General features: G+C 49.1%; 1 protein-coding gene across 3 annotated transcripts in view; it reads right to left on the reverse strand.

Moving 5' to 3' along the window:
* The window catches only part of megf10 (multiple EGF-like-domains 10), a 256918-nt gene that overhangs the window by 148075 nt on the left and 83413 nt on the right, over nucleotides 1–25430 (reverse strand). For all 3 annotated transcript variants that reach the window (XM_072517429.1, XM_072517431.1, XM_072517428.1), the window contains exon 5: nucleotides 9973–10065. In XM_072517429.1, the coding sequence (XP_072373530.1) occupies nucleotides 9973–10065 (93 nt within the window). The remainder of the gene's footprint in view (nucleotides 1–9972; nucleotides 10066–25430) is intronic.

Below are 25430 nucleotides of genomic sequence, written 5' to 3' on the forward strand. Positions count from 1 at the left end.
GTGAGAAAGGATTGGAAAGGTTCATCCTTACCATGCAAACGCTGCTGGAACATGTAGCGTTCAAAACTTTCATTCACCTCTACGCTTCAGTGAGTGTCAAACTTGAGGAGGACCGTCTTGAACTTTGTTTTATCTTCATCATCCGCAAAGGTGAGAGAATTGAAAATGTGGATGGCATGGTCTCCAGCCGTGGAGAGGAGGAGAACAATCTTTCTGGTATCCGAGGCGTCCTCCCTGTCTGTGGCCTCAAGGAAGAGCTGGAAGGGCTGTTTGAATATCTTCCAATTGGCCCCGAGGTTACCGGCAATGCGGAGCGGCGGCGGCGGGCTGATGTTGTCCATGTTGCAGGATGACGGAATGCTGGCAGAAGGCAGATCTCTTGCAGGTAGGTCTAAGAAGTGCTAATATCCCTCAACTCCTGGTATCATGATGTGTTGGGTGTTCTGAATCCGTGGAACACATACAGGTCACCAACACTTGAAATAGTGCAACACTATTTTATTGAATCATTAAGTGTTTAACACACTCTGATTGTGGGTTAACACGATACTAGCTTTAACGAAAGACCTTTGCCTTGTCCTAACCAGTTGACGCACTCAGTACATGGTGAATGTCTGTGTTGCAGGCTGTGAGCTCCGTCCTCCTAGCTAGCTGCAACTCGAATGAGCGGGAACTCTGATGCCCCCTGTCTTTATAGTGAGTGTGCTCTAACTGGTGATTGGCTGCGGTGTTGTGTGTGTTGATTGGTCCCACTGTGTGTCCATCAGTATGTGTCTGCACCATGATATACTGGTGTATATTATGACATTAATCTGATCTGGAGCCGCCACCAACTTCCCTGCCCAATCCCGCACCTGAACAGTTTCCCTCGCCACTGCCTCCCTCCGGAGCTGATCTGCCACCATACGTCCTGCCTTTTCGCTATACTCGTAGACCGCTCCCCTCGTCCGCCTCAATTGGTGCACCGCCTTCCTTGTGGATAGCCGATCAAAACTCACCTGTAGCTCCTTCCTCTTTTCCAATAGTGTTGGATCCACAACCTCTGCATACCTCCTGTCTACCTCCAACATCTCATCTATTAACGTTTGCCGTTCCACCCTTTCCTTCCTATCCACCTTTGCCTTAACCGATATCACCGCCCCCCCCCCCCCCCCTCACCACTGCCTTCAAAGATTCCCGCACCACCGCCTGCGAGACCTCACCCGTACAATTAAACCGCACATATTCCTCAATCACTTTTCCAATCTTATCACAAAACCCATGTCCCCCAACAACCCCACATCCAATCTCCACCCCGGCCTCTGCACTATTCCCTTCTCCAACACCATATCCACCCAGTGTGGCGCATGGTCCGATAGCGCTAATGCCGAATATTCCGACCCCGGCCAACAGCAGCTTCTTCACCACAAAAAAATCTATCCACGAATAGGCCTTAAGAACTGAAGAGAAGAAAGAATACTCTCGCTCCCCTGGGTGCAAGAACCTCCAAGGGTCCACTCCTCCCATTTCCACCGTTAGCCCAGCCAATGCCTTCACTCCCCCTGACTGGGTAAGCGATCGCGGTCGTGACCTGTCTAATTGTGGCTCCTGCACCAAGTTCCAGTCCCGACCCACTATCAATTCAGGTGAATCCAAGTCGGGGATGGCCCCTCACACCTTCTTTACAAACCCTGTGTCATCCCAGTTGGGACCATACACGCTAACCAATGCCACCAGCCTCCCAGAATCCCCTCTGCACTCTCTCTCTCTCGAAGAAGAAGAAGAAGAAGAAGAAACCCCACCTCGTGGCGATCCCCTCCCCTCCCTTGACTCACCTCCTAGGCCCATTGAAACCTGCTCATCAGGCTCCAATGTCCGCAGCCCCTGCCCCCACAACACCTCCGCTCACTAGTCGATTTAAGTTAGCTGGTGCGGGGACCCCCTGCTCAGGCCTTTCCGCCCCTCCCGCCCAGTCCCAGCAAAAATAAACGATCAAATATATACTTTTCATAAAAAAACATTGCTACAAAAAACAGCAACAAAGATCTTTGACCTCTACAACAGCGTGAAGTAAGAACATTGTTCAGAGCTATCAAGAACAACAACAAAAATGTTTTAACCTCTATAACAGTATAAAGTAGGAACATTATTCAAAGTTACATATATATATTCTTCCACTCTTTACTTCTGTCCCAAGCCTTCTGCCTTCATGAATGTCTCAGCCGCCTCCACCATTTCAAAATAAAAGTCTCTGAGGTTGTAGGTCACCCTTGGCGTTGCGGGGTACACCACTCCAAACCGCACTCCACTGCCGTACAATGCCGTCTTCACCCGGCCGAAAGCCACTCGCCGCTTTGCCAGTTCCACCGTCAAGTCCTGATAGATACGAACCTTGGCACCAGCCCATTGCACCTCCTGCTCCTTCTTTGCCCTGTTCAATACCTTCTCCTTCATGTGATATCTGTGGAAACAGATAATCACTACCCTTGGTGGCTCTTTCAACTTAGGCTTAGGCCAATTCATACCGAAAGTGTTCTTCTCCTTCCCCCATCAGGACGGCCAACATCTTGACAAAGTACTCTGTCAGCCTCAGGCCCTTCGCCCCCTCGGGCAGGCCCACAATTCTTAAGTTTTGTCATCTAGAGCGGTTCTCCATATCCTCCAGCTTTGCTCGCAGCCCCTCATTGACCTCGGCCACTCTCTGTAGCTCATTTCCCATCGAGGTGAGCTGATCGCTGTGCCGTGACACGGCCTCCTCCACTCCCTTCACCTTCTCATTCTGCTCCCTCACCTCGGTCAACGGCCTTTGCAACAGCTACCCTCACCGGGGCAATTGCCTCCTCTACCAAGCCTTCAGTGCCACTGCCATCTCCTTTCTCATCATCTCCATATGCTTTGCAAACTGCTTTTCGAGCTCGAAAGACACCACCTCAGCCATCTTCTCTGCTGTAAGCAGTGTGGCTCCACCTAGCGGCCCAGCCTCCGCCCTCTTGCCAGCCCCGGACTGGTCTTCACGCTCGACGGCGAGCTCTCATTCTCTCCCCTCCTTGCTGCTCTCTTCCTCTGATGTTTGGACATCTTTCGCCTCTTTGCCGGTTCTTAGTCCTTCATGAATTGCCCCCAGGAGCGGGCATTAAAAATTTCCAAACAGAAAAAAACCATACAATCCTCAAGCAGGAGCCACCCACCGTGTGACAACCCCTCCACATGCTGCCTTCGGCTGCCTCGTGTTCTGGGCCCTGCCCCGCTGCTCTGGCTGCTTGAAACACTGACCTCAGTCTCACTGCTCCTGCTGCTCCACATTTTATCTTCACTCCTGCTGCTCCAGTTGCCTCACCATCTGCCTCGCTCCTGGATTCGGGCCTGCTGCCTCGACTGCCTCGTGCTAGACTCTGGCCCCACCGCTCCAACTGCCCCGCACTTCAAGCTCGACTCCTCCGCTCTGGCTGCCCGACATTCCCGTGGGGTTCTTCACCGGTTTTAAACCGGCTTGGTTTGGCGCCCGTCCCGTAGGCCCTAAATGCCGAAACAAGTCGGGGAGAGAAGAGAAAAACGGGGAAACCCAACGAAAACGGCGTAAATAGTATCCGCCGCCGGGAGTCTCTTCTTAATGCGGCCGCTCCGCTCCCGAGCGCCACCGGAAGTCTCAGAGGGACACAGATTTAAAGTAATCGGCAGAGGACGCACTGAGGAAGATGAGGAGAATTTTGATTTTAAACGCAGCGTGCTGCTGTGATCTGGAATGCAGATGGGCCATGGAAGCAGATTCAAGAGTAACTATTGAAAGCGAATGGGATAAAGGCTTGAAAAGGAAACATTTCCTGGGCTGTTGGGAAAGAACGGAGTGAGTGGGGATCATTGGATAGTTCTTTCAAAGAGCCAGGGCAAAGATGAGGGGCCGAATGGCCTCTTTTGTGCAGTGTCGTTCTCTCAAGTCAAGAAATAAATGATTTTGGCAACTTAGTTAATTGCTTCCCCATGAAGAAAAGTTTGTGAGTGTTGAGTCAGTGCGCTGAGGTGTGTTAAACCTGGGCAAAAGTTGACAATCATTCCAATAACACAAACACGCAGAGAGGAAACATCACAAAACCGCACAGCAGATCTGTGACCTAACCATTCACCTCATCGGGAATCCTAGCTGATTATTCCTATGACTTTCAATTCATTAAAATAGCACACGTTGGCTAGAAAAACAAAGAGCAAATGCTCAAATTCTCAGTCTGCACTCCCAAAAGCAAGACAAGACTTGCATTTCTGTGGCACCTTTCACAATCTCGGGATGTGCTTTAACACCAATTAAATGTGTAATGTGTGGCACCCAACATGTGCACAGCAAGATCCCGCCAACAGAATAGGTGTGGGTCCAGCAACTCGAAACATAAAAATCCAGGCGGGCAATCTCAGTGCAGTACCGCAGGCGTGCCGCCCTGCCGGGGGAGCCATCTTTCAGATGTGACCTTAATTCCTGTTAGGTGGCTGATTACCAGATAATCTGGGGTTTTTTTTCCAGCGATGTTGGTTGAGAGATAAATATTCTCGGGCGACCAGCGAGAATTACCCCTGCTCCTCAAGTGGGATCTTCCGCAATCTTCAAGGACTGACAGGACTTCAGCTTAATGTCTCTTCGAAAAAGACAGCATCTGCCAACGGAGCTCTCTCCATACTGCACCGGGAGTATCAGCCTAGAACTATGTACTGAAGCTCCTGGATGTGACGAACCCACAACGTTCTGACTCAGTAAGCAGGCGTGCTTCTAAACTGAGCCACACCCGACAACTAAACAGCCAACTGACAAAGCTGTGTACCAAAACTCCATAAAATTAATTATTCTAACTCCTCTATCAAGCGATAAGCTGATTTGGGAATTTTTGTTTCCTTTCTCCTTTGCTTCCTGCCGGAAAGCATTGAGTTTTAATGAGGCCTTGGTGCTTGGGAGGTCAGGTGGTTTACTGTATGTGTCAGGAGAACATCCCACTGTGCTTGAAACCGAGTTCGAAAATATTTTTGTATTTGTGAATGAATCTCACTTAGGTCTGTCTTTCTGAGGGATTCATTTGTTTTTTGCTTCTGCCACATAATGAACAATTGCTAGCTGAAGTTTAATTTTGATGGCACTGCCTGGACTGTGCAGCCCTGACTAACCCAGGTGTCATCTTGCATTGACATGTCGTTGGCAATTTGGAGCAGACTTCTGAAGTAATTTCTGTCATGTCTAATCTATTATTTTAATGTAGAATTAGCCTGCAGTTGCACTCCACGAGCCTGTTCCTTGTGGCTGTACAACATGAGGTGCACACACAAAATCTGATTATCATTACAGACTGCAAATCTTTGGGGGTGATTGCCACTCATGTATGGTGCGCTGATGAAGTTCAGCAGACTTCATTGCATGTGGAATCTGTTCTGGGTCTGACTGTAGTTGAGGTGCACAATTAAATGTCAGTGTGCACGGTAGCACAGTGCTTAGCACTGTTGCTTCACAGCTCCAGGGTCCCAGGTTCGATTCCCGGCTTGGGTGACTGTCTGTGCAGAGTCTGTACGTTCTCCCCGTGTCTGCGCGGGTTTCCTCCGGGTGCTCCGGTTTCCTCCCACAGTCCAAAGATGTGCAGGTTGGGTGGATTGGCCACGCTAAATTGCCCCTTAGTGTCCAAAAAGGTTAGGCGCGGTTACGGGGCTAGGGCGGAGGTGTGGGCTTCAGCAGGATGCTCTTTCCAAGGGCCGATGCAGCCTCGATGGGCCGAATGGCCTCCTTCTGCACTGTAAATTCCGTGTTTCAATGTTTTCAATTACCAAGACACTGTTAATCCTTATAAAATATGGCAGCCAACAATTCATGGATATGAGAGTGGAAGATGACATCAAAATAAATAGAGCCAGTGGTATTTCACTGTTTCCCTGGAGGTACCAAGTGGACTGAGACGCCCATGGGAAAGCAGAAACATTTCCATGTTCGGCTTTCCAAATATTTAAAAAAAATAGCCCTGGAAACTATGCGCTCAGCTGAGTGTGGGTCTCAAGCAGTGTTTCTAAAAATTGTGTCTAAATTTAGAGAGCTGTGGGATTCGAGACATTTATCCTCCTGTTTCTTGTCCACACTTTAGCCTCGCATTCTTCACTATTTTAATGTCAATGCAAAGATTTGCTGCAACAGCATTAATTTGAGGGTTTTCTTATTCACTTGGAACAGCAAGGGTTCGACGTTGCTGCTGAAATATCAAAATCCCACATCTCAATTTATTTGAACCGTTCGGTAATATCAGCTGTGGTTTTAGTGGGTATCATTCTCATCTCAGAGTCAGAGGTTGTGGTGGGTTTAAGCCCCACCCCAAGGACTCGTGTGAGGAAGTGTTCCTCTGCGGTCTCTCCCGAATAGCCTGATTCTGAATTTTTAAAGTTATGTCCCCTTGTTGTAAGTTTTCCCCACCAGTGGATAATGTTTCCCTCCAAGTTACCCTGTCAATCCTTTTGAAATCCTAAAAGCAAACTCAATCAAATCACTCTTTAACTTTGTGCATCCCAGGGAATACAACCCAACTTGTGCAGTCGCTACTTATAGTCTAACCCTTGGGCCCTGGTAACATTCTGATTACTCTATTACATTCATGCCAGGGCAAAATATATTCTGTCGAAAGTATCGTGCCAGAACAATACGCAGTCCTCCAGATGTGGTCCAAACAGGGCTGTGTATAGCAATAGCAAAACTTCTTCCCCATTACATTCCAGGCTCTCTCGATAGGGTCTGATATTCCATTTACCTGTTAGGTTATTTTGGTACTACATTTTTAAGCGGGATGTACGTGGATCCCCTAATCTCTTTGGGCTCGCCACTCTTCCCAAATCTTCACCGTTTAAATAACACCCGGATCTATTCCCGTCTGGACCCAAAATGGATGATCTCACACTTGGCTGCATTGAAATTGGTCTGCCACACTTCTTCCCACTCACGTAACCTACAATACCTCTTTGTTCCTGTGTATGTTACAGCAGAAGCAAATTGTGAAGCCCAGGTGTGTGAAAAAAGAAAATGACTTGTGTTTATATAGTGTTTTCACATCCATCAAACCTCCCAAAGAGCTTTACATCCCATGAAGGACTTTTGAAGCGATAATGTAATAAAAACGGTGGCCAATCTGCATACAGCAAGATGGCACAGAAAACAATAACCAGATGTAAGAAGTCTTACAACACCAGGTTAAAGTCCAACAGGTTTGTTTCAAACACTAGCTTTCGGAGCACTGCTCCTTCCTCAGGTGGTCAACAATAACCAGATGAGTATTGGTTGAGGGATGAATATTGGCCAGGAAACCGAGGAGAACTCTGGGACCTTTTACACTGTGGAAGGGAAGTTAATGAGTTACCAATTTAGAAGCATGCTGGGAATATTAACTATATTTTAACACTGCTTTTGAGCAAAAATAAGGAGGTCAAGTAATGTAAACCAAATACTGCTTAGTATGTGGTACTGGCTTTATTATGATAATAAGTTGTTCTTCCGAAGGACAACAAAATGCGTACTCGAATTGTTTTTAAACCAAAGAAAAAACATTCATATTTCCTCTTGCGTATGTTCCCAAGCTTTATCTCTTCAAAGTTGTTTATTTCAACCTATAAATATAATGGTTTTTGACTGCATAACTCAGAGTGCAGTGCCTTGGCTTTGCAGCTGAAACATTCTCTCGCTCCACAAGTATATTTGTATAAATAAATTTCCTTAAATCGAACCTCGAGGAATTCGTCTTTATTATGATCTCCACGACATACACCCACCCGAACAGGCAGATGGGGTCTTGGTTTAACTTCTGATCTAGAAGACGGCACCTCTGGCAGTGCAGCACTCCCTCAGGACTGCACTAGAATGTCAGCCCTAATCTTTGTGCTCGTGCTCTGGAATGGGAGTTGAACCCAAAACCTTTGTGACACAGGGATAAGTGTGCTACCAACTGAGCCACTGAGCCAAGGGAAAAGACCTGGGATGAGGGGGGGGATCTTCCGGTTGCACCCGCCCAGGGATTGGAAATTCCCACCCGTGGGGGGGTCATAAAATCCTACCCAAAATGCTTGATATATTTGAATTGCACCACGAGACATCAAAACAAGATTCACTGCATCTTTCTTATAGCAGCAAACCATGTGAAACCAATATCTGTACTGTCATATAGACACTCAAACTCTACTCTAAACCTCAAGTGCCGTGCAGTCATAAGGAAACAATAATGATTCTTTCATTCACTTTGGCTACAATATTATAGTGAATAAAAATTAGGGGAGAAATTCCAATGACTTTCCAGCTGTCAATGCCCAGAATATGCCAACTCCAGGGTGGCAAATTGCCAACTCCAATGTACGTTGGACCAATGTACAATGTACAGGGGCTGGTTTAGCACACTGGGCTAAGTAGCTGGCTGTTAAAGCAGACCAAGGCAGGCCAGCAGCATGGTTCCATTCCCATACCAGACTCCCGAACAGGCGCCGGAATGTGGCGACTAGGGGCTTTTCACAGTAAGTTCATTTGAAGCCTACTTGTGACAACAAGTGATTTCCATTTTCATTTTCATTCATTTCATTTCACGTTAGCTCAGATCGTGCTGGAATAGGAAATCTCGTTTCTTTCCCAGTAAGACTTCTCCCTTAATCCTTCGCACAAACACGTTTTGCGCCGTAACTCGCTGGGAGAGTGTGGCACTCTGATAACGGATCCACGGGGACAACAGGACAACCAGGACCTCGGTGAGTGATGGGACCAGCAGTCTGTCTCCTTAGCAAATGAGATTTAAGGATTTCAAAAGAGAGGAACAGCAAAGAAGGAAGTAGAGCGAATATGAGTCAAATCGGCACGGAAAGAAATTAAGAGGGGGAAAGAATGATTGGAGAGAGAGAGAGAGAGAGAGAGAGAGAAAAATCAAAAAGGATTAGAAAGAAAAAGAAACAAATCTCCAAGAACAATTTATCACCTGCCGGGATGAAATTCCACAATTTAAATTGGTATCTTTCTGGGTCAGAGGGATTAATTGATATTGCATTAACAGTGGTCACATTGTTAAATGATGGGATGCAGTGGAGCAGTGGTATTGTCACTGGACTAGTAACCCAGAGACCCAGAGTCATGCTCCGGGGACCTAGGTTCGAATCCCGCCATGGTGAAATTTGAATTCAATTTAATTGCCCTCAGGGATGGGCAATAAATGCTGGGCCAGCCAGCGACAGCCACATCGCATGAACAAATAAATAAAAAATTGGTATTAAAATAGAGTTTGAGCATCCAAATGTCAGTACAGATATTGCACTGTGGACGGTTAATTACCAGCTGCAATGTCTGTAGTGTGTTTAAAGGGCAACTAATGGTGTAAATCCAACAAGTAATCGGCGGATCAAGGGTGAGATAGCGTTTGTTTGACAGCAGGTTCTGGAGATGCACACCTCTCTTTACATTGAACATAGAACATACAGTGCAGAAGGAGGCCATTCGAAATGAAATGAAATGAAAATCGTTTATTGTCAAAAGTAGGCTTCAAATGAAGTTACTGTGAAAAGCCCCTAGTCGCTACACTCCAGCGCCTGTTTGGGGAGGCTGGTACGGGAATTGAACCGTGCTGCTGGCCTGCCTTGGTCTGCTTTAAAAGCCAGCGATTTAGCCCACTGTGCTAAACCAGCCCCTAAATTCGTCCCATCAAGTCTGCACCGACCCACTTAAGCCCTCACTTCCACCCTATCCCCGTAACCCAATAACCCCTCCTAACCTTTTGGACACTAAGGGCAATTTATCCCCTGAAATATTTGGGCAATTAATAACAGCATCTGTAATCAACACAACATTATTTTTTCAGCAAGTATCCAGCCCATTATATACAACTTTTTCCATTAAATACTCATACATTTCAAAATTAAATAGCAGAATGATATTGTGCATTGAAGGAAGCTTCTGATTAAAATTGCACTAACAGGCAGACAGTGAAGACCAAAATAGACAAGATAGAAACGAGCAGGTGATCTTACCGCTGGAACAGTTCAGGCCACCCCAGCCCGGTTCACACTGACAGGTGTTGGGAGCAATGCATCTTCCGTGAACACATTTCTCACCACAGTGAGCTGTTTGTGACGGGCCACAGGCAAGTAGGAAAGAAACGAGAGAGAAAATTAAAAGTTAACAACTTTCAATAACAGCTGCAGCAGATCAGTTCAGATGCGGTTCACTGCACAAAAGTACCTACTGTTCCTCACAGACCAACTTGCTTCTGCTAATGGAAAACTGCAGCAGCCTCCCACCATTTACTATCCAGCATCAAGGGTATCAATGAGAGGGGTTTCCATCTCAAAATCTTAGTTCAAGTGTTGTGTGGTATTTGGTAAAGTCATAAGTCATAGAGATTTACCACTAAGCTTGTCCCACTTGCCCGCATTTGGCCTATATCCCTCTGTACCCAGCTTTCCCATATAACTGTCTAAATGCTTTTTAAAAGACAAAATTGTACCCGCCTCTAAGACTGCCTCTAGCAGCTCGTTCCAGACACTCACCACCCTCTGTGTGAAAAAATTGCCCCTCTGGACCCTTTTGTATCTCTCCCCCTCACCTTAAACTATGTCCTCTACTTTTAGATTCCCCTACCTTTGGGAAAAGATCTTGACTCTCTACCTTATCTGTGCCCCCCATTATTTTGTTGAGCTCAAGAAGATCACCCCTAAGCCTCCTACGCTCCAGGGAAAAATGTCCCAATCTATCTAGCCTCTCCTTATAGCTCAAACCATCAAGTCCCGGTAGCATCCTAGTAAATCTTTTCCGCACTCTTTCCAGTTGAATAATAATAGTGACCAGAACTGTATGCAGTATTCCAAGTGTGGCCTTACTAATGTCTTGTACAACTTCAACAAATGTTAAGTTCTTGAGAGGGAGGAAAAAGACTCGCACTTATGGTAATGTAGGGAACAGAGTCCTAATTTAAGCACAAGATCCCTCAAATATCTATGTGATAATGACCAGATCTTCTGCATTTTTTACGATGCTGATTGAGGGATAAACGTTGGCTCAGGCACTGTGGATAACTCCTCATTGTCCTTTGGGATAATGCCATTGGGATCCTAAACACCCATTGGAGAGGGCAGATGGGGCTTTGTTTAACATTCCCTCGGAAAGATACCCTGCGGGATTCTCCGTCAGCAGGATCCTCTGCTCCACCGGCAGCATACCCATGCCTGCGGGTTTCCCGACAACGTGGGGTGGCCACAATGGGAAACCCCACTGACCGGCTGGAACAGAGAATCCCGCTGTCGGCAGGGGCGCGCGTGCAGGAAAACGCGGCTGGCGGACCGGAGAATCCCGCCCAGCACCTCTGACAGTGCAGCACTCCCTCAGTGCCACACTAGGGAGTGTCAGCCTGGATTTTATGTTTAAATCTCTGGAGTGGGACTTGAACCCACAACGTTCCGACCCAAAGACGAGCCACTACCCCACTGAGCCACAGTAAAATTCTATTTCACCAACACAAATGCTAACCTTAGCAAGAAGCAAGAAGAACGAGCTGAGCAAAGAGGCAAGAACAGTCGGAAAACAGCTTGTGACTCTTGTTACATCGCTGCGAAAATATCGCTGTCTATTTTCCCCAGAAAAATACAACCTCAGATAGAGCTCATTCACAAGACATTTTTTAAACAGGCCACTTGACCAGGATCTCTCATCAAAAAAAAAAATTTTAATTACTGGAGTGATGCCTTAAAACATCTCGAAAGATAAATAAACTTGGGTTAAATGCTGCAAGGCTTATTCCAACAACTCCCAACACAAACTATGAAAAGTAATATATTCATAGGAATTAATTTTAAAGCACTTTTAATTGAAATGTTGTGTGGGAGTATTGAGATACACCCTGGGTAGAATTTGATGGTCCCCTCACCCCCAAATCGGGGGGGATTTTACAGTCCAGCCAAAGTCAACCGACCTTTGAACAGCTCGTCGCATTTTCCAGTCCCAACCCCTCCACAACCGGGCGGTAAAACACTTCCCACAAATACACAAACTCACTTACCAAACTCAATTGTTAGTGAGATCTTTATTAATAATCTTTATTAGTGTCACTAGTCGGCTTACATTAACACAGCAATGAGACTATTCTTTGTGAGTATCGGAAATTGGAAAGAATTCAATGCAAAATGTTTTTAAAAACTTCATCATCATCATTCTTTCAAAATTTACAGCTTAAGATAATATTTCAAGTTGCTTAGTCCCTTTCTAACCAGATTTGAGAGGTTGCTTTTTTTTCCTCAGGTTGACTGTTTTTGTGTTGCGATGGGTTGGAGAAAGGCAGCAGGAAGAAACGGGAGGTCAATCCCATCCACAGGACCCCTCTTCAGATTTTCCACCCATCCCCAATTAAAGTGGGTCCTGACTGCTGGCCTCGTATATAGTGGCCTCACTATTACTGAAATGGCAGCAAGCAGGTGAGGCTGGAGGCCCAGCTACTCCTGAGGAGAACATCCAACGTAGATTTATCAGAACAATACCTGGACTCCCGGGGATACGTTTTTAAACATTCATTTGCAGGATGTGGGTGTCGCTGGCTAGAATTTGATAAATTATCACTGGGCTGCAAACATTGCGATGGTGAGGAAATGGGCCATGTAGGAGAGGTCGGTTTGGGGATGGGTGGAGGCGGCATTGTGTAGGGGGACGAGTTTGAGGGCTTTGTTGTTGGCGCCTCTGCCGTTTTCACCGGCCAGATATTCTATTAGTCCAGTGATGCGGTCGGCTCTGTGGGTGTGGGGGGCAGTGTAGGCAGCACTTGGGGTTGGAGGGCACGTCACTGTGGGCACCTATGTGTGATAACCACAGGTTTATGCCGACGAGACTGGATGCGAGGTTCCGGGGGGAGGGTGGGTGGCAGGTGGGGATTGAGTTACAGGGAGTAAATTCACGGGGCTGGAGGAATTGTAGGAGCTGCCCAAGGGGAATGGGTTCAGGTATCTGCAGCTTTGGGGATTTTGTGAGGAGAGAGGAGCCGTCCTTCCCGGGGCTCCCGCCTCTGGTGCAGCAGGACCAGCTCCTGTCGGGAGGGCGAAATAGGGGAGGGAGGGTGTTGGATATTCACAAGGAACTGATGGAGAGGGAGGGTGGAGGATGTTAAGCGCAAATGGGAGAAGGAGCTGGAGAAGAGGTGGGGGCTGTGACATGGGCTGAGGCCTTGCGGAGGGTGATCGCGTGCTCGCCGTTTGCGAGGTTAACCCTCACCCAGTTTAAGGTGGTTCATAGGGCCCATATGACGGTGGTGAGAATGGGCAGGTTTTTCGAGGAGGTGGAAGACAGGTGTGGACAGTGCGCGGCTGGGCCCTCGCAAATCACGTCCACATGTTCTGGGCGTGTCCACGATTGAGGGGGTTCTAGCCGGGTTTCTCGGATGTTATGTCCGAGGTTCTGGGTGTGGGGGTGTCCCCAGGTCCGGAGGTGGCGATATCTGGGGTGTCAAAAGACCTGGGGTTGCAGGGGAGGGGGCTGGAAAAGAGAGGACAATGTTTTGGCCTTTGCCTCCCTGATAACCCTAGCTGGCATCACTGCCAGCGGGACAGCAATCCGCCCCCCCAAGAGGAAACGCAAGCTGGAGAGCTGCACACCGATTCTCTCTCCTCACCAGCACTCTGTGCACCGAGTACAAAACTCCAACCCCTGCTGTGATAGGATGTGGTTTTACTTTTCAAGGTTCTGGCAAAGAGACTTGCAATCCCGAGTATGCTACCCATTGGGAAGAGAAAATAGCTGGCTGATGTTGTCCCGACAAAGAAAAATAGGAGGACGGACAAACAGAACAACAACAACTTGCCTTAAACATCCCGAGGTTCACAGTGTGGGGGGGTTCCTATCCTCTTAAGCCCACCTAACAGCACATCTTTGGACTGTGGGGGGGAAACCCCAGCACCCGGAGGAAACCCACGCAGACACGGGGAGAACGTGCAGACTCCACACAGTCACCCAAAGCCCTGAATCGAACCCGGGTCCGTGGCGCTGAGAGGCATCAGTGCTAATCACTGTGCTGCCTGCTCTTCTTCAAAATGGTGGCCATGGCATATTCAATGTCCACCTGAGAAGGCAGGCGGGACTTCTGTTCAATATCTCATTCAGATAATGGCATCTCCAATGGCATCTCCAATGGCATCTCCAACGATAGTCCCTCAGTACAGCACTGGGACTGCCAGCCTAGCTTTCTCTGCACAGGTTCCTTGAACTCATGATCTTCTGACTCAGAGGCAAGAGCCAAATAGTGTCTTTCGGTGCTGTAAACATTCTATGCTCCTGCAGGTCTGCAGAACATCATGGATTCCAGCATGGCTTCCAATAAGAAATTGGATAACCGCACCTGAAGCACGGTGGTTAGCACTGTTGCTTCACAGCGCCAGGGTCCCAGGTTCGATTCCCGGCTGGGTCACTGTCTGTGCGGAATTTGCACGTTCTCCCTGTGTCTGCGTGGGTTTCCTCCGGGTGCTCCGGTTTCCTCCCACAAGTCCTGAAAGACGTGCTGTTAGGTGAATTGGACATTCTGAATTCTCCCTCTGTGTACCCGAACAGGCGCCGGAATGTGGCGACTAGGGGCTTTTCACAGTAACTTCATTGCACTGTTAATGTAAGCCTACTTGTGAGAATAAAGATTATTAAAAAGTTAAAAGAGCAAGAAATAGCTGGATAATGCGGAAAGGGAAGAAGGGTTTGATTAAGTGAGTTGCTCTGGCCAAGAGCCAGCACAGATAATACAGGAGATGTGTCCTCCCTCTTCACCGCAATCATTCCAAGGGTGCTAACAATGAAGCCATGGCAAAATCCTGACCCAAGCAGGCAGTTCCGAACACCTCAGTGGGGGAGAGAGAGAGGGAGGGGGGGGGTATAGGATGAGAATTCCAGAGCTTAGTGGCTCAGCAGCTGAAGGCCTGGCCGCCAATGTTAAAACAAATATTGTGTTTAAGAATTGGAAGGACGCAAAGGTGCCCAGGGGTTTTAGGGCTGGAGGAGATTGAAGAGAAAGGGGTGGGGGGGGGGGGGGGGGGCGGGGTGGCGAGGTCAAGGAGGGATTTGAATGCAAGGAAGAGAACTGAATGAACTCAGTGTGAGTTAGGAAAATTCTGTGGAGCTGCTTTTCACTTCCCGGCCATTGGTCACAAAGGGACAGGCACTGAAGGAGGTTGAATACCGTATCAATTTACCCAGTCAGCTAACAGCGCCGAGCTAAGGGGAAGACTGAGGGAGGGATGGCGGAACTGATGAGAAGGAAATTAAAATTAGCGGGATTTTAAGTAGAAAAACACAGCCTGTCAAGGAGGCGGCACACACAACACAAACCTTCAGTTTTATACTGCGGGAAGAGAAAATAGCAAGATCTAAAAGGGGGCAGTTCTGGTACCGCTGGGCTTTATTTCCGAATCCGAGCTCTTTGATTTTGGTTGTGGGGGGTTCAGACCACTCAATGGACTGGGATTTGTTATTCTCAACATGCAAATCAATCACCGTGGCGATAATACAATCATTACACATTCTGGTCACACAGGCTGTAACCGCACAGGCAATGCTTGGCCCACAATATGAAGAAGGAAAGATTTGTTTTTTGCACTTATAAAATCTCTTGTGCAAATGTACTCCAAATATGTCCTTCCAAAAGTAAAATTATATCAACAACATCATCTCCAGGTCCTGTTAACAGAATTAATTTTGTCCTGCTTCACCTACCCTAAGATTTTTCACTTATTCATCCCACACACCAAGTCGAGTTTTTCATAGACATGGAGATTATTCAGTCTTTTGTGAAGGTTAACAAACAGCTTTTTTGTTTATTCGGCCATGGGATGTGGGCATTGCCGGCTGAGCCAGCATTTAATGCCCATCCCTGAGGGCATTTAAGAATCAACCACATTGCTGTGGGTCTGGAGTCACGTGTAGGTCAGACCTGGTAAGGACGGCAGATTTCCTTCCCGAAAGGACATTAGTGAACCGGATGGATTTTTTTTAACGACAAACCCCAATAGTTTCGTGGTCATCATTAGACTTTTAATTCCAGATTTTTTAAATTGAATTTCACCATCTGCCCTGGTGGGATTTGAACCAGGGTCCCCAGAGGGTCTCTGGTTTTAAGCTTCAGAAGCGTAATAGCATTGAGACAATTTTGGAGCTGAAATGAAGGATGTTACTGCAAACTTTGCGTAAACTCTTAGGAGTTGTCGGCCTTGGATCAAAGGTCAAGTCACAATTGATTCACTACCCTAACATCTCCAGAAAATGGTGCCGGAGCGAGGCGACGCTCTGCTAGCTCTCACCAACAGGTCCACTTTTTACTTAACTTACAATCGTTCTAATCTTTTAAAGTTTAATTCTAAGACTAACATTATTACTAACTTCTCTCTTTTATCTTTTCTTGCAGGCTTCACCATTCTCCGAGGCCCGTGGAGTCTTTTTGACCTGACCCGACCTGACCTCCGCGACCTGGAAGCGGATCTGGCCCAAACCGGAAGTGAAGTCCCAACCTCGATTTGGAGCCGACCCGGACCTCGGAGCTCCGAACCCGGCCTAACATCCGATGCTAGCCCCCAGATCGCCCAGCCCTGTCCCCGGAGCTCCCAACCCGACCCCCCATGACGAGACCCGGCCCAGCTTGACCCCGAGAGGCCCGCTCAGCGACCCGACCCGGAGAGGCCCCGCTCAGCGACCCGACCCGGAGAGGCCCCGCCCAGCGACCCGACCCAGAGAGGCCCCGCTCAGCGACCCGACCCAGAGAGGCCCCGCTCAGCGACCCGACCCGGAGAGGCCCCGCTCAGCGACCCGACCCGGAGACGCCCCGCCCAGCGACCCGACCCGGAGAGGCCCCGCCCAGCAACCCGACCCGGAGACGCCCCGCTCAGCAACCCGACCCGGACACGCCCCGCTCAGCGACCCGACCCGGAGAGGCCCCACCCAACGACCCGACCCGGAGAGGCCCCGCCCAGCGACCCGACCCGGAGAGGCCCCGCCCAGCAACCCGACCTACCTGGAGATGGAAGAAAGAAAAATCCACGTGGAGGCTCAACTGGGCCTACTTCAAGACTCGACCCCAGGAGCGCACAAAGAGGGACCCCCGAAACGGCGGAGAACCCGCGCGACGACCTGAGCGCGCTGCAAGGTATTCCCGTGTCCGCAGAACGCCAGGACCCATCCGGATCGCAAACATGCCCCCTACCAACCCCTCTACCTCAACCAGCACCCAGGACCCTGCCAGACGCGACCCCGGAAATGTAACCAGCGCCCTGATCCCCGCCAGCGCCCTGGACCCCGCCAGACGCAACCACCTACCTTCCACAAGGTCAGACTTCTCCCATCGGATCCCAGGATCATCCAGCCGCAACTGCCAACCGAGGAAGCGAGGGAAACGCGGTGGTCTGCAGGTTAAACTGAAGCAACGCGGTTTCAAGACCCCTCGCCCCAGCATACTCCTGGCAAACGTCTAAGCGATCGAAAACAAGCTGGATGAACTTAACGCTAGACTTACCTCTCAGAGGGAAGTAAGAGACTGCTGTGTGCTCTGTTTCACAGAGACATGACTCACCCCCGCCTCACCGGACTGTGCCATACAACCTGAAGGCTTCTCAATTCACCGGGCGGACCGCACGGCATCATCAGGCAAAGCGAAGGGTGGAGGGGTTTGCCTCCTCATCAACTCCTCCTGGTGCTTGGATGTGGCGACTCTGGCGACCTACTGCTCCCCAGACCTGGAATACCTGACCGTGAAGTGCCGCCCATATTATCTTCCACGTGAGTTCACTTCAGCCATTATCACAGCGGTCTACATCCCACCCCAGGCAGTAGTGAGGAAGGCGCTGGACGAACTGGACACAATAATAAACAACTACGAAACAGAACACCCGGAGGCCTTGTTCATCGTGGCCGGAGACTTCAACAAGGCCAACCTCAAGAGTGTACTGCCAAGATTCCACCAGCATACTCCTGTCCCACCAGGGGCGACAACACTCTTGACCACTGCTACTCAAAAATCAAGGGCGCTTACCGTTCCATCCCCCGACCGCACTTTGGGAAATCAGACCATAAGACGGTGCTCCTTCTCCCAGAATACAAGCAGATACTCAAGCGGGAGAATCCAGCTAAGAAGGTCGTGCACTGCTAGTCCGAGGAAACAGAAGAGCTCTTATGTCACTGCTTAGAGACAGTGGACTGGTCCATATTTAAGAACTCAGCGACCAACTTAAATGAGTATGCCACCACCGTCACAGACTTCATCAGCAAATGTGTGGACGACTGCGTGCCAAAGAAAGCAGTACGTGCGTTCCCCAACCGGAAACCATGGCTCAATCGCGAGATTGACTCCCTACTGAAGGACAGGTCTGAGGCGTTCAAGTCAGACGACCCTAACCTACACAAGAAATCCAGGTACGACCTCCGCAAAGCCATCCGGAATGCCAAGAGAGAATATCAAACCAAGCTAGAGTCACAGACAGACTCTCGGCGGTTGTGGCAAGGACTAAACAACATAACAGGCTACAAAGCGAAGCCAAACGGTATCTCCGGCAGCAGCGCACCCCTCCCCAGTGAACTCAATGCATTCTATGCTCGGTTCGAGCAGGTAACCAACAATCCGCTGTCGAGTGCCCCAGCAGCCCATAATTCACCCATACCCACCATCACAGCTTCCGAAGTCAGATTGGCCTTCCTGAAAGTGAACCCTCGGAAGGCGACGGGCCCGGACGGGATCCCTGGTCGTGCACTCAGAGCCTGCGCGGACCAGCTGGCAGAGGTATTCGCAGACATCTTTAACCTGTCCCTACTCCACTCTGAGGTCCCCACCTGCTTCAAGAAGACCACCATCATACCAGTGCTAAAGAAGAACCAGGCAACGTGCCTCAATGACTACCGTCCATCCGGTGGCCCTGACTTCAGTCGTAATGAAGTGCTTTGAGAGGTTGGTCATGAAGTGCATCACCTCCATACTCCCAGACGCCTTGATCCACTGCAATTCGCATACCGCCACAACCAAATGATATTATAATGTATTCAAATACGGTTCCCGTCATTTCACGGTGTTTTTCTCATCACGCTGCCAGCGAGCGGCCCAGAAAATCGGAAATCCCAATCTCGCGGGGGGAATTACGTTTTCTGACTCACGCCGAGTTTTCCACCCACGCCACCATTCTCACTGAAGGCTAACGTGGGCTTAAAGTTGCTCTGACTGTGTGTGTGTGTGTGTGTGTGTGTGTGTAGCCATCAATGTAGGTCAGTGTACCATGGGAATGCATTACAGTCCTTCTTGTCATGTGATTTCCTTAAGTGAATAAATATTCTTTATAAATTCATCACAAAATGACTAGCCTGACCCTCTCTGGTTTCTTGCAGTTTGAAAATATACACCATTAAGAACCGGAGTTCCAAGTTGCCCTCCTAGGCTGCTCAAGCTGCGGTTCTGGTGCTTGAACCAGTTGGGGGAAGCCCTCCAAAATAGCCCCGGGAGGGTGTCCCAATCATTGTGGTCTGCTGCGCTCTGCAAAACCTGGCACTGCAGCAGGGTGGGCAGCTGGACCAGGAGGAGCTGAGGGCTCCCTCCGTGAATCGTGGGGCTGGCTTCCTGGCAGCCTTTCTCCAGACTGGACTTGGAACAAGCACAGGGAACGTGTTCAAAAGGAGCAACCCCCCGATTGCAGAGATTAAAGCTTTCCCGGGGTGAGTGAATCAGAGGCAAGCCACCACGAGCACGCATGAATCATCTGGGGGGGGGGGAAAATTCCATTAAAGTGGCTGAATATTCGGTGAGTTTTCCCGCCGTTGGATTCAGTGGGATTCTCATTGCTTTTCTCACCAGAACCGCCATTTTGAAAAAATATGGTTAGGTTCCACCCAACATCCCATTACCCCTTGTTCTCAACTACCCACTTTTCCTGAACTCCGAGATGCCCCTTTTCCCAAACAACATCCAATATTATAGAACTCTACGAGCTAAATCCAGCAGATAGTTGCCATCCACGGGTTACTTGTCCATGTTTAGGAAAGCTATCTTCAGTTTCAGTGAAGGAATAATCTCAGTTCGAGTTTCGGATCTTAAAAAGCGACCTTTTAGCAATAATTTGTTTTCAGGAGAGCCTACTTTCTACACCTGGGTACGGTTAAGATGGTATCTGCTCCTAATGTGTCCCTTTCTCCAGTTGTCTTGATTTTAATTATACATCATCCTTTCCCTTTGATGTTACCCACCCTGTGGACCTGGATTTTAGCATGTAAGTGCCAATTCTCTTATCTCTCAAGTTGGAAGTCACCTCTTGTTTTCCCCCTAGTCACATTGGTTTTGCCCACTGGTACGCTAATGCACATATCAAAACACCTCTTCAGACAGCTGCATTTATCGTTCCCCCATGATCCACTTTCACTATTTTATCCCAGTTTAATTTCTTTATGGTAAGTTTCCTCAATTCGTAACATGCTGTTGTGGTGAAATGAGGCAGGATGAGAGGAGGTTGGAGTGGAGCAGCAACAATGGGACACAGTAGTTGGGCTGAAGGGCCTGTTTCTGTGCTGACCATCCTTTGCAATTTTGAGAAACAACAAAGCATAATTAGGACACTGACTAAAACATTACACATGAGTAACGGACTGAAAGATGCTCAAGGCGTGCTGGTTCGCGGTGTCTGAGTTCATGGCGTGCTCAACCCTCAGACTATACGGCAAAATGAGCACGATAAATGCAAGGGGAAACAATATGCAGAACATAACAAACTCCAATCGCCACCGTCGCTCACTGCTTTCTACATCTTCGTGCAGTAAGGTCGGACACTGGGCGGCATGGAAGAAACAGTGGCCAAACATTCAAAGCTTCTTAACATTGGTTATTATTCACAAGACCACAACAAAAAGCATTATATCTAAATAAAGAATTATTGAGAATGAATTAGCAACTCTAATCATGAGCCCAAGGAAAAAATTCAAGGGTTATGCTGACCAGTATCACATGTTGGAATCGCTTTGCACAAGCACTGTTATTTCTGATCATCTGCATACCAGGGTGTAGAGTTAAACAAAGCCTACAATGTTCCACACGTTACATGGTGCAATAAAAAAGTGTCAAGCACAACAAAGAACAAAGAACAAAGAACAAAGAAAAGTATAGCGCAGGAACAGGCCCTTCGGCCCTCCCAAGCCCGTGCCGACCATGCTGCCCGTCTAAACTAAAATCTTCTACACTTCCGGGGTCCGTATCCCTCTATTCCCACCCTATTCATGTATTTGTCAAGATGCCCCTTAAACGTCAGTATCGTAAACATTTTAAAAGACAAAGGCCCTTACTGGTAAAACTTTGATAGAAGTCTTCTAGCGTAGCTTCAAGCTGCAGCATATCTTTAATCATTTGTAAGGAGACCGATAGAAAGATGCAACACAGAAAGAGGCTTCTTGGACCCCTTCGTGCCTGTGCAGGTTCTTTGCAAGAACTATTCAATTAGTCCCCTGGCCACACTCCTTTTCAAGCAGTTATCCAATTCCCTTTTGAATGTTACTCTTGAATCAGCATTCACCACATATTTAGGCAGTTCATTCTATTTTGTTTTGTTTTAAATGCATTTTATTCAAACTTGTATCAAAGTAGGTTACAGCAAATAAACACCCCGAGAAACATTCTTCCCAACAATCAACTAGAGTTTGTACAGATTTTTCTCCTTTTTCAGCCCCCCCTCCCCATCACGCCCTCCCCCCTCCACCCCCCTGTGACGAACAGCTCCTCAAACACGGTTACAAACATCCCCCACCTTTTATCAAACTCCCCTGCTGAACCCCTTGACTCATACTTTATCTTCTCTAACCGCAGGAAGTGATACAGGTCACCCAACCAAGCCGCTACCCCCGGTGGCGATGCCGACCCCCACCCCAGCAAAATTCACCGCCGTGCAATCAGAGAGGCGAAGGCCAAGACATCGGCCTTCCTCCTCTCCATGAGCTCCGGCTTCTCTGAAACCCCAAATATCGCCACCAAAGGGTCCGGGTCCACTCCCTCCTCCACTATCCTGGCTAAGACCGCGAACACTCCCGCCCAGAATGTTCCCAATTTTTCACAACCCCAAAACATAGAACATAGAAAATACAGCACAGAACAGGCCCTTCGGCCCACGATGTTGTGCCGAACCTTTGTCCTAGATTAATCATAGATTATCATAGAATTTACAGTGCAGAAGGAGGCCACTCGGCCCATTGAGTCTGCACCGGCTCTTGGAAAGAGCACCCTACCCATAGTCAACACCTCCACCCAACACCAAGGGCAATTTTGGACACTAAGGGCAATTTATCATGGCCAATCCACCTAACCTGCACATCTTTGGACTGTGGGAGGAAACCGGAGCACCCGGAGGAAACCCACGCAGACACGGCGCAGACACATGTGCGCATGATTCGCTGGCCCCCGCCCACACCTCTCACACTCATCTGCTACCCTCTGAAAGAACCCACTCATTCTCGCCCGAGTCATATGCACCCTGTGCACCACCTTAAACTTTATTAGGCTCATCCTTGCACAAGAGGAGGTCCCGTTTACCCTTCGCAGTGCCTCACTCCATACTCCCCAATTGATCTCCATTCCCAACTCCGCTTCCCATTTCTCCTTGATCGTCACCACCCGCTCGCCTCCCTGCTCCCCCAGCCACTTATATATATCCCCAATTCTTCCCTCCCCTTCCACATCCCGAAGCTGCAGTTGCTCCAGCAGGTGGATCCCAGCAATCTAGGGAACCCCTTCCAGACCTTTCGTGCAAAGTCCCTAACCTGTAGATACCCAAACTCACACCCCCTCGGCAGCTCTGCCCTCTGCCTTAGCTCCTCCAGACTGGCACACCCTTCCTCCAAATACAAATCCCTCACCTTGACCAGCCCCACGTCCCTCCACCTCCTGTATACACTATCCATCCCCCCGGTTCAAACCCATGATTCTTGCACAGCGGCATTAAAACCAACATCCCTTCCACCCTAAAATGCCTCCTCAGCTGATTCCATATCTTCACCGTGGACTGCACCACTGGGCTCCCTGAATACCTAGTCGGAGCCATTGGCAATGCTGCCGTCACCATAGCCCTCAAACTAGACCCCTTACAAGATTCCTCCTCCATCCTAACCCACTCTACCCCTTCTCCTTCCCTCCACCGCCGCACCTTGTCCACATTCGCCACCCAATAATAATGAAGCAAGTTTAGCAACGCCAACCCCACCTGCTGCCTCTGCCTCTGTAGCAGGGTCCACCCCACCCTCGGCACCTTCCCCGCCCATACAAAGTCAGAGATAATTGTGTCCACTTTCCGAAAAAAAGCCTTTGGTATAAAGATCGGAAGAGCCTGAAAGACAAACAAGAACCTCAGCGGAATATTCATTTTCACCACTTGGACCCTCCCCGCCAACGTTAAGTGTAGTGTATCCCACCTCTTAAGATCCTCCCTGGCCTCCTCCACCAGCTTTGTTAAGTTCCACTTATGGAGCCCCGTCCATTCCCTCGCTACCTGAATCCCCAAATACCTAAACCTATCCCTCGCTACCGTAAATGGCATTCTCCCTAAATTAGCCCGCTGTGCCAGCTCATTCACCGGGAATACCTCGCTTTTCCCTACATTCAGCTTGTATCCCGAGAACCCTCCAAACCTCCCAACAGGCCCATAATCCTTCCCATACTCTCCAACGGATCATCGGCATAGAGCGACGTCCGATGCTCCCTCTGTCCTCTCATTATCTCCTGCCACTCTGCCGACCCTCTGAGAGCCATCGCCAATGGCTCTATGGCCAGCGCAAACAGCAGCGGCGACAGTGGGCACCCCTGCCTCGTACCCCTGTGTAAGTCAAAGCTTTGTGAGCTCATATCATTCGTCCTCACCCTCGCTCTTGGTGCCACATACAGCAACCGCACCCATGCCACAAATCTTGGCCCAAACCCAAACCTTCCCAAAACTTCGAACAAGTACCGCCACTCCAACCGATCAAATGCTTTCTCCGTGTCCATGGACACCACCACCTCCGGTACCAGAGCTCTCGACGGATTCATTACCACATTCAAAGCTGTCTTATATTACTCGTGATTTGCCTGCTCCTCACGAAGCCTGTTTGATCTTCTGCAACCACCCCCGGGACACAATCCTCCATCCTCCCCGCCAACAACTTAGCCAATACTTTCACATCCGTGTTCAATAGTGATATGGGTCTATACGACCCACATTCCACCGGATCCTTCCCTTTTTTGGGGATTAGTGTGATTACTACCTGCTTCATCGTCTCCGGTAACTCCCCCTTCTCCAGCGCTTCATTAAACGCCCCCAACAGATGTGGTGCCAGGTCCACCGCAAATTCCTTATAAAATTTTGCTGGGTACCCATCCGGCCCAGGGGCCTTCCCCGACTTCATACCCCTGATACTATCCAGCACCTCCCTCAGCCCCAGGGGCTCCTCCAACGCCTGCCTCTTTGCTTCCACCACCTGTGGAAATTCCAGCTCGTCCAGAAACCACCCCATGTTCCCCTCCTCTTCTCCTGGGTCTGCCTCATAAAGAGCCTGGTAATACACTCTAAATGCCTCATTTATCTTCCCTGGCTCTGACACCACATCCCCAGCCCCAGTCCGGATCTTCAATATTTCCCTGGACGCAGCTGGTGCGCCAGCATGCGGCTCGCCTTCTCCCCATACCCGTATTGCACCCCTCTTGCCCTACGCAGTTGCTCTACCGCCCTCCCCGTTGTTAGTCTGTCAAATTGCCCCTGCAACTTTTTCCTCCTCGCCAATCCCTCCACGGCGGGCACCCTCGAATATTCCCTTTCCACCTCCACTATCTCGCTCACTAGACAGTCATGTTCCACCCTCCTTTCCTTATTCGCACGAACCGTAAATGAGATAATTTCTCCCCAGACCACTGCCTTCAGTGCTTCCCAAAAAATGCCTGCCGACACCTCCCCGTTCTGATTGAACTCCACATAATCCCTAATCGCCAACCCCACCTCATCACAAAAATCTCCATCCACCAACAACCCTGAGTCGAACCTCCACCCCAGCCTCTGCTCTCGTCCCGTACTGAACCGAATATCCAGCCAGTGGGGTGCATGGTCCGAGATAACTATCCCCGCATACTCTGTCCCCTCCACCCCAACCAAAATCTCCCGACTCACTACAAAGTAATCAATCCTCGAATACACCTTATAGACGTGTGAAAAGAAGGAATACTCCCTTCCCCCTGGGTGCTGAAAGTGCCATGGATCCACCATACCCATCCTCTCCATAAACCCCCCTCAGCTCCCTTGCCATTCGTACCCTACCCATCGACCTGGGGCTCGATCTATCCACCCTCGGCTCCAGGACACAGTTAAAATCTCCTCCGATGATCAACTGGTACGTGGCCAAATCCGGGATTGCTGCCAGCAACCCCCTCATAAAACCCACATCATCCCAATTTGGGGCATACACATTTACCAACACTACCGGTGCCCCTTCAAATACCCCACTCACA

The sequence above is a fragment of the Scyliorhinus torazame genome, chromosome 9 (assembly GCF_047496885.1).
Source record: "Scyliorhinus torazame isolate Kashiwa2021f chromosome 9, sScyTor2.1, whole genome shotgun sequence".
Taxonomy (NCBI): domain Eukaryota; kingdom Metazoa; phylum Chordata; class Chondrichthyes; order Carcharhiniformes; family Scyliorhinidae; genus Scyliorhinus; species Scyliorhinus torazame.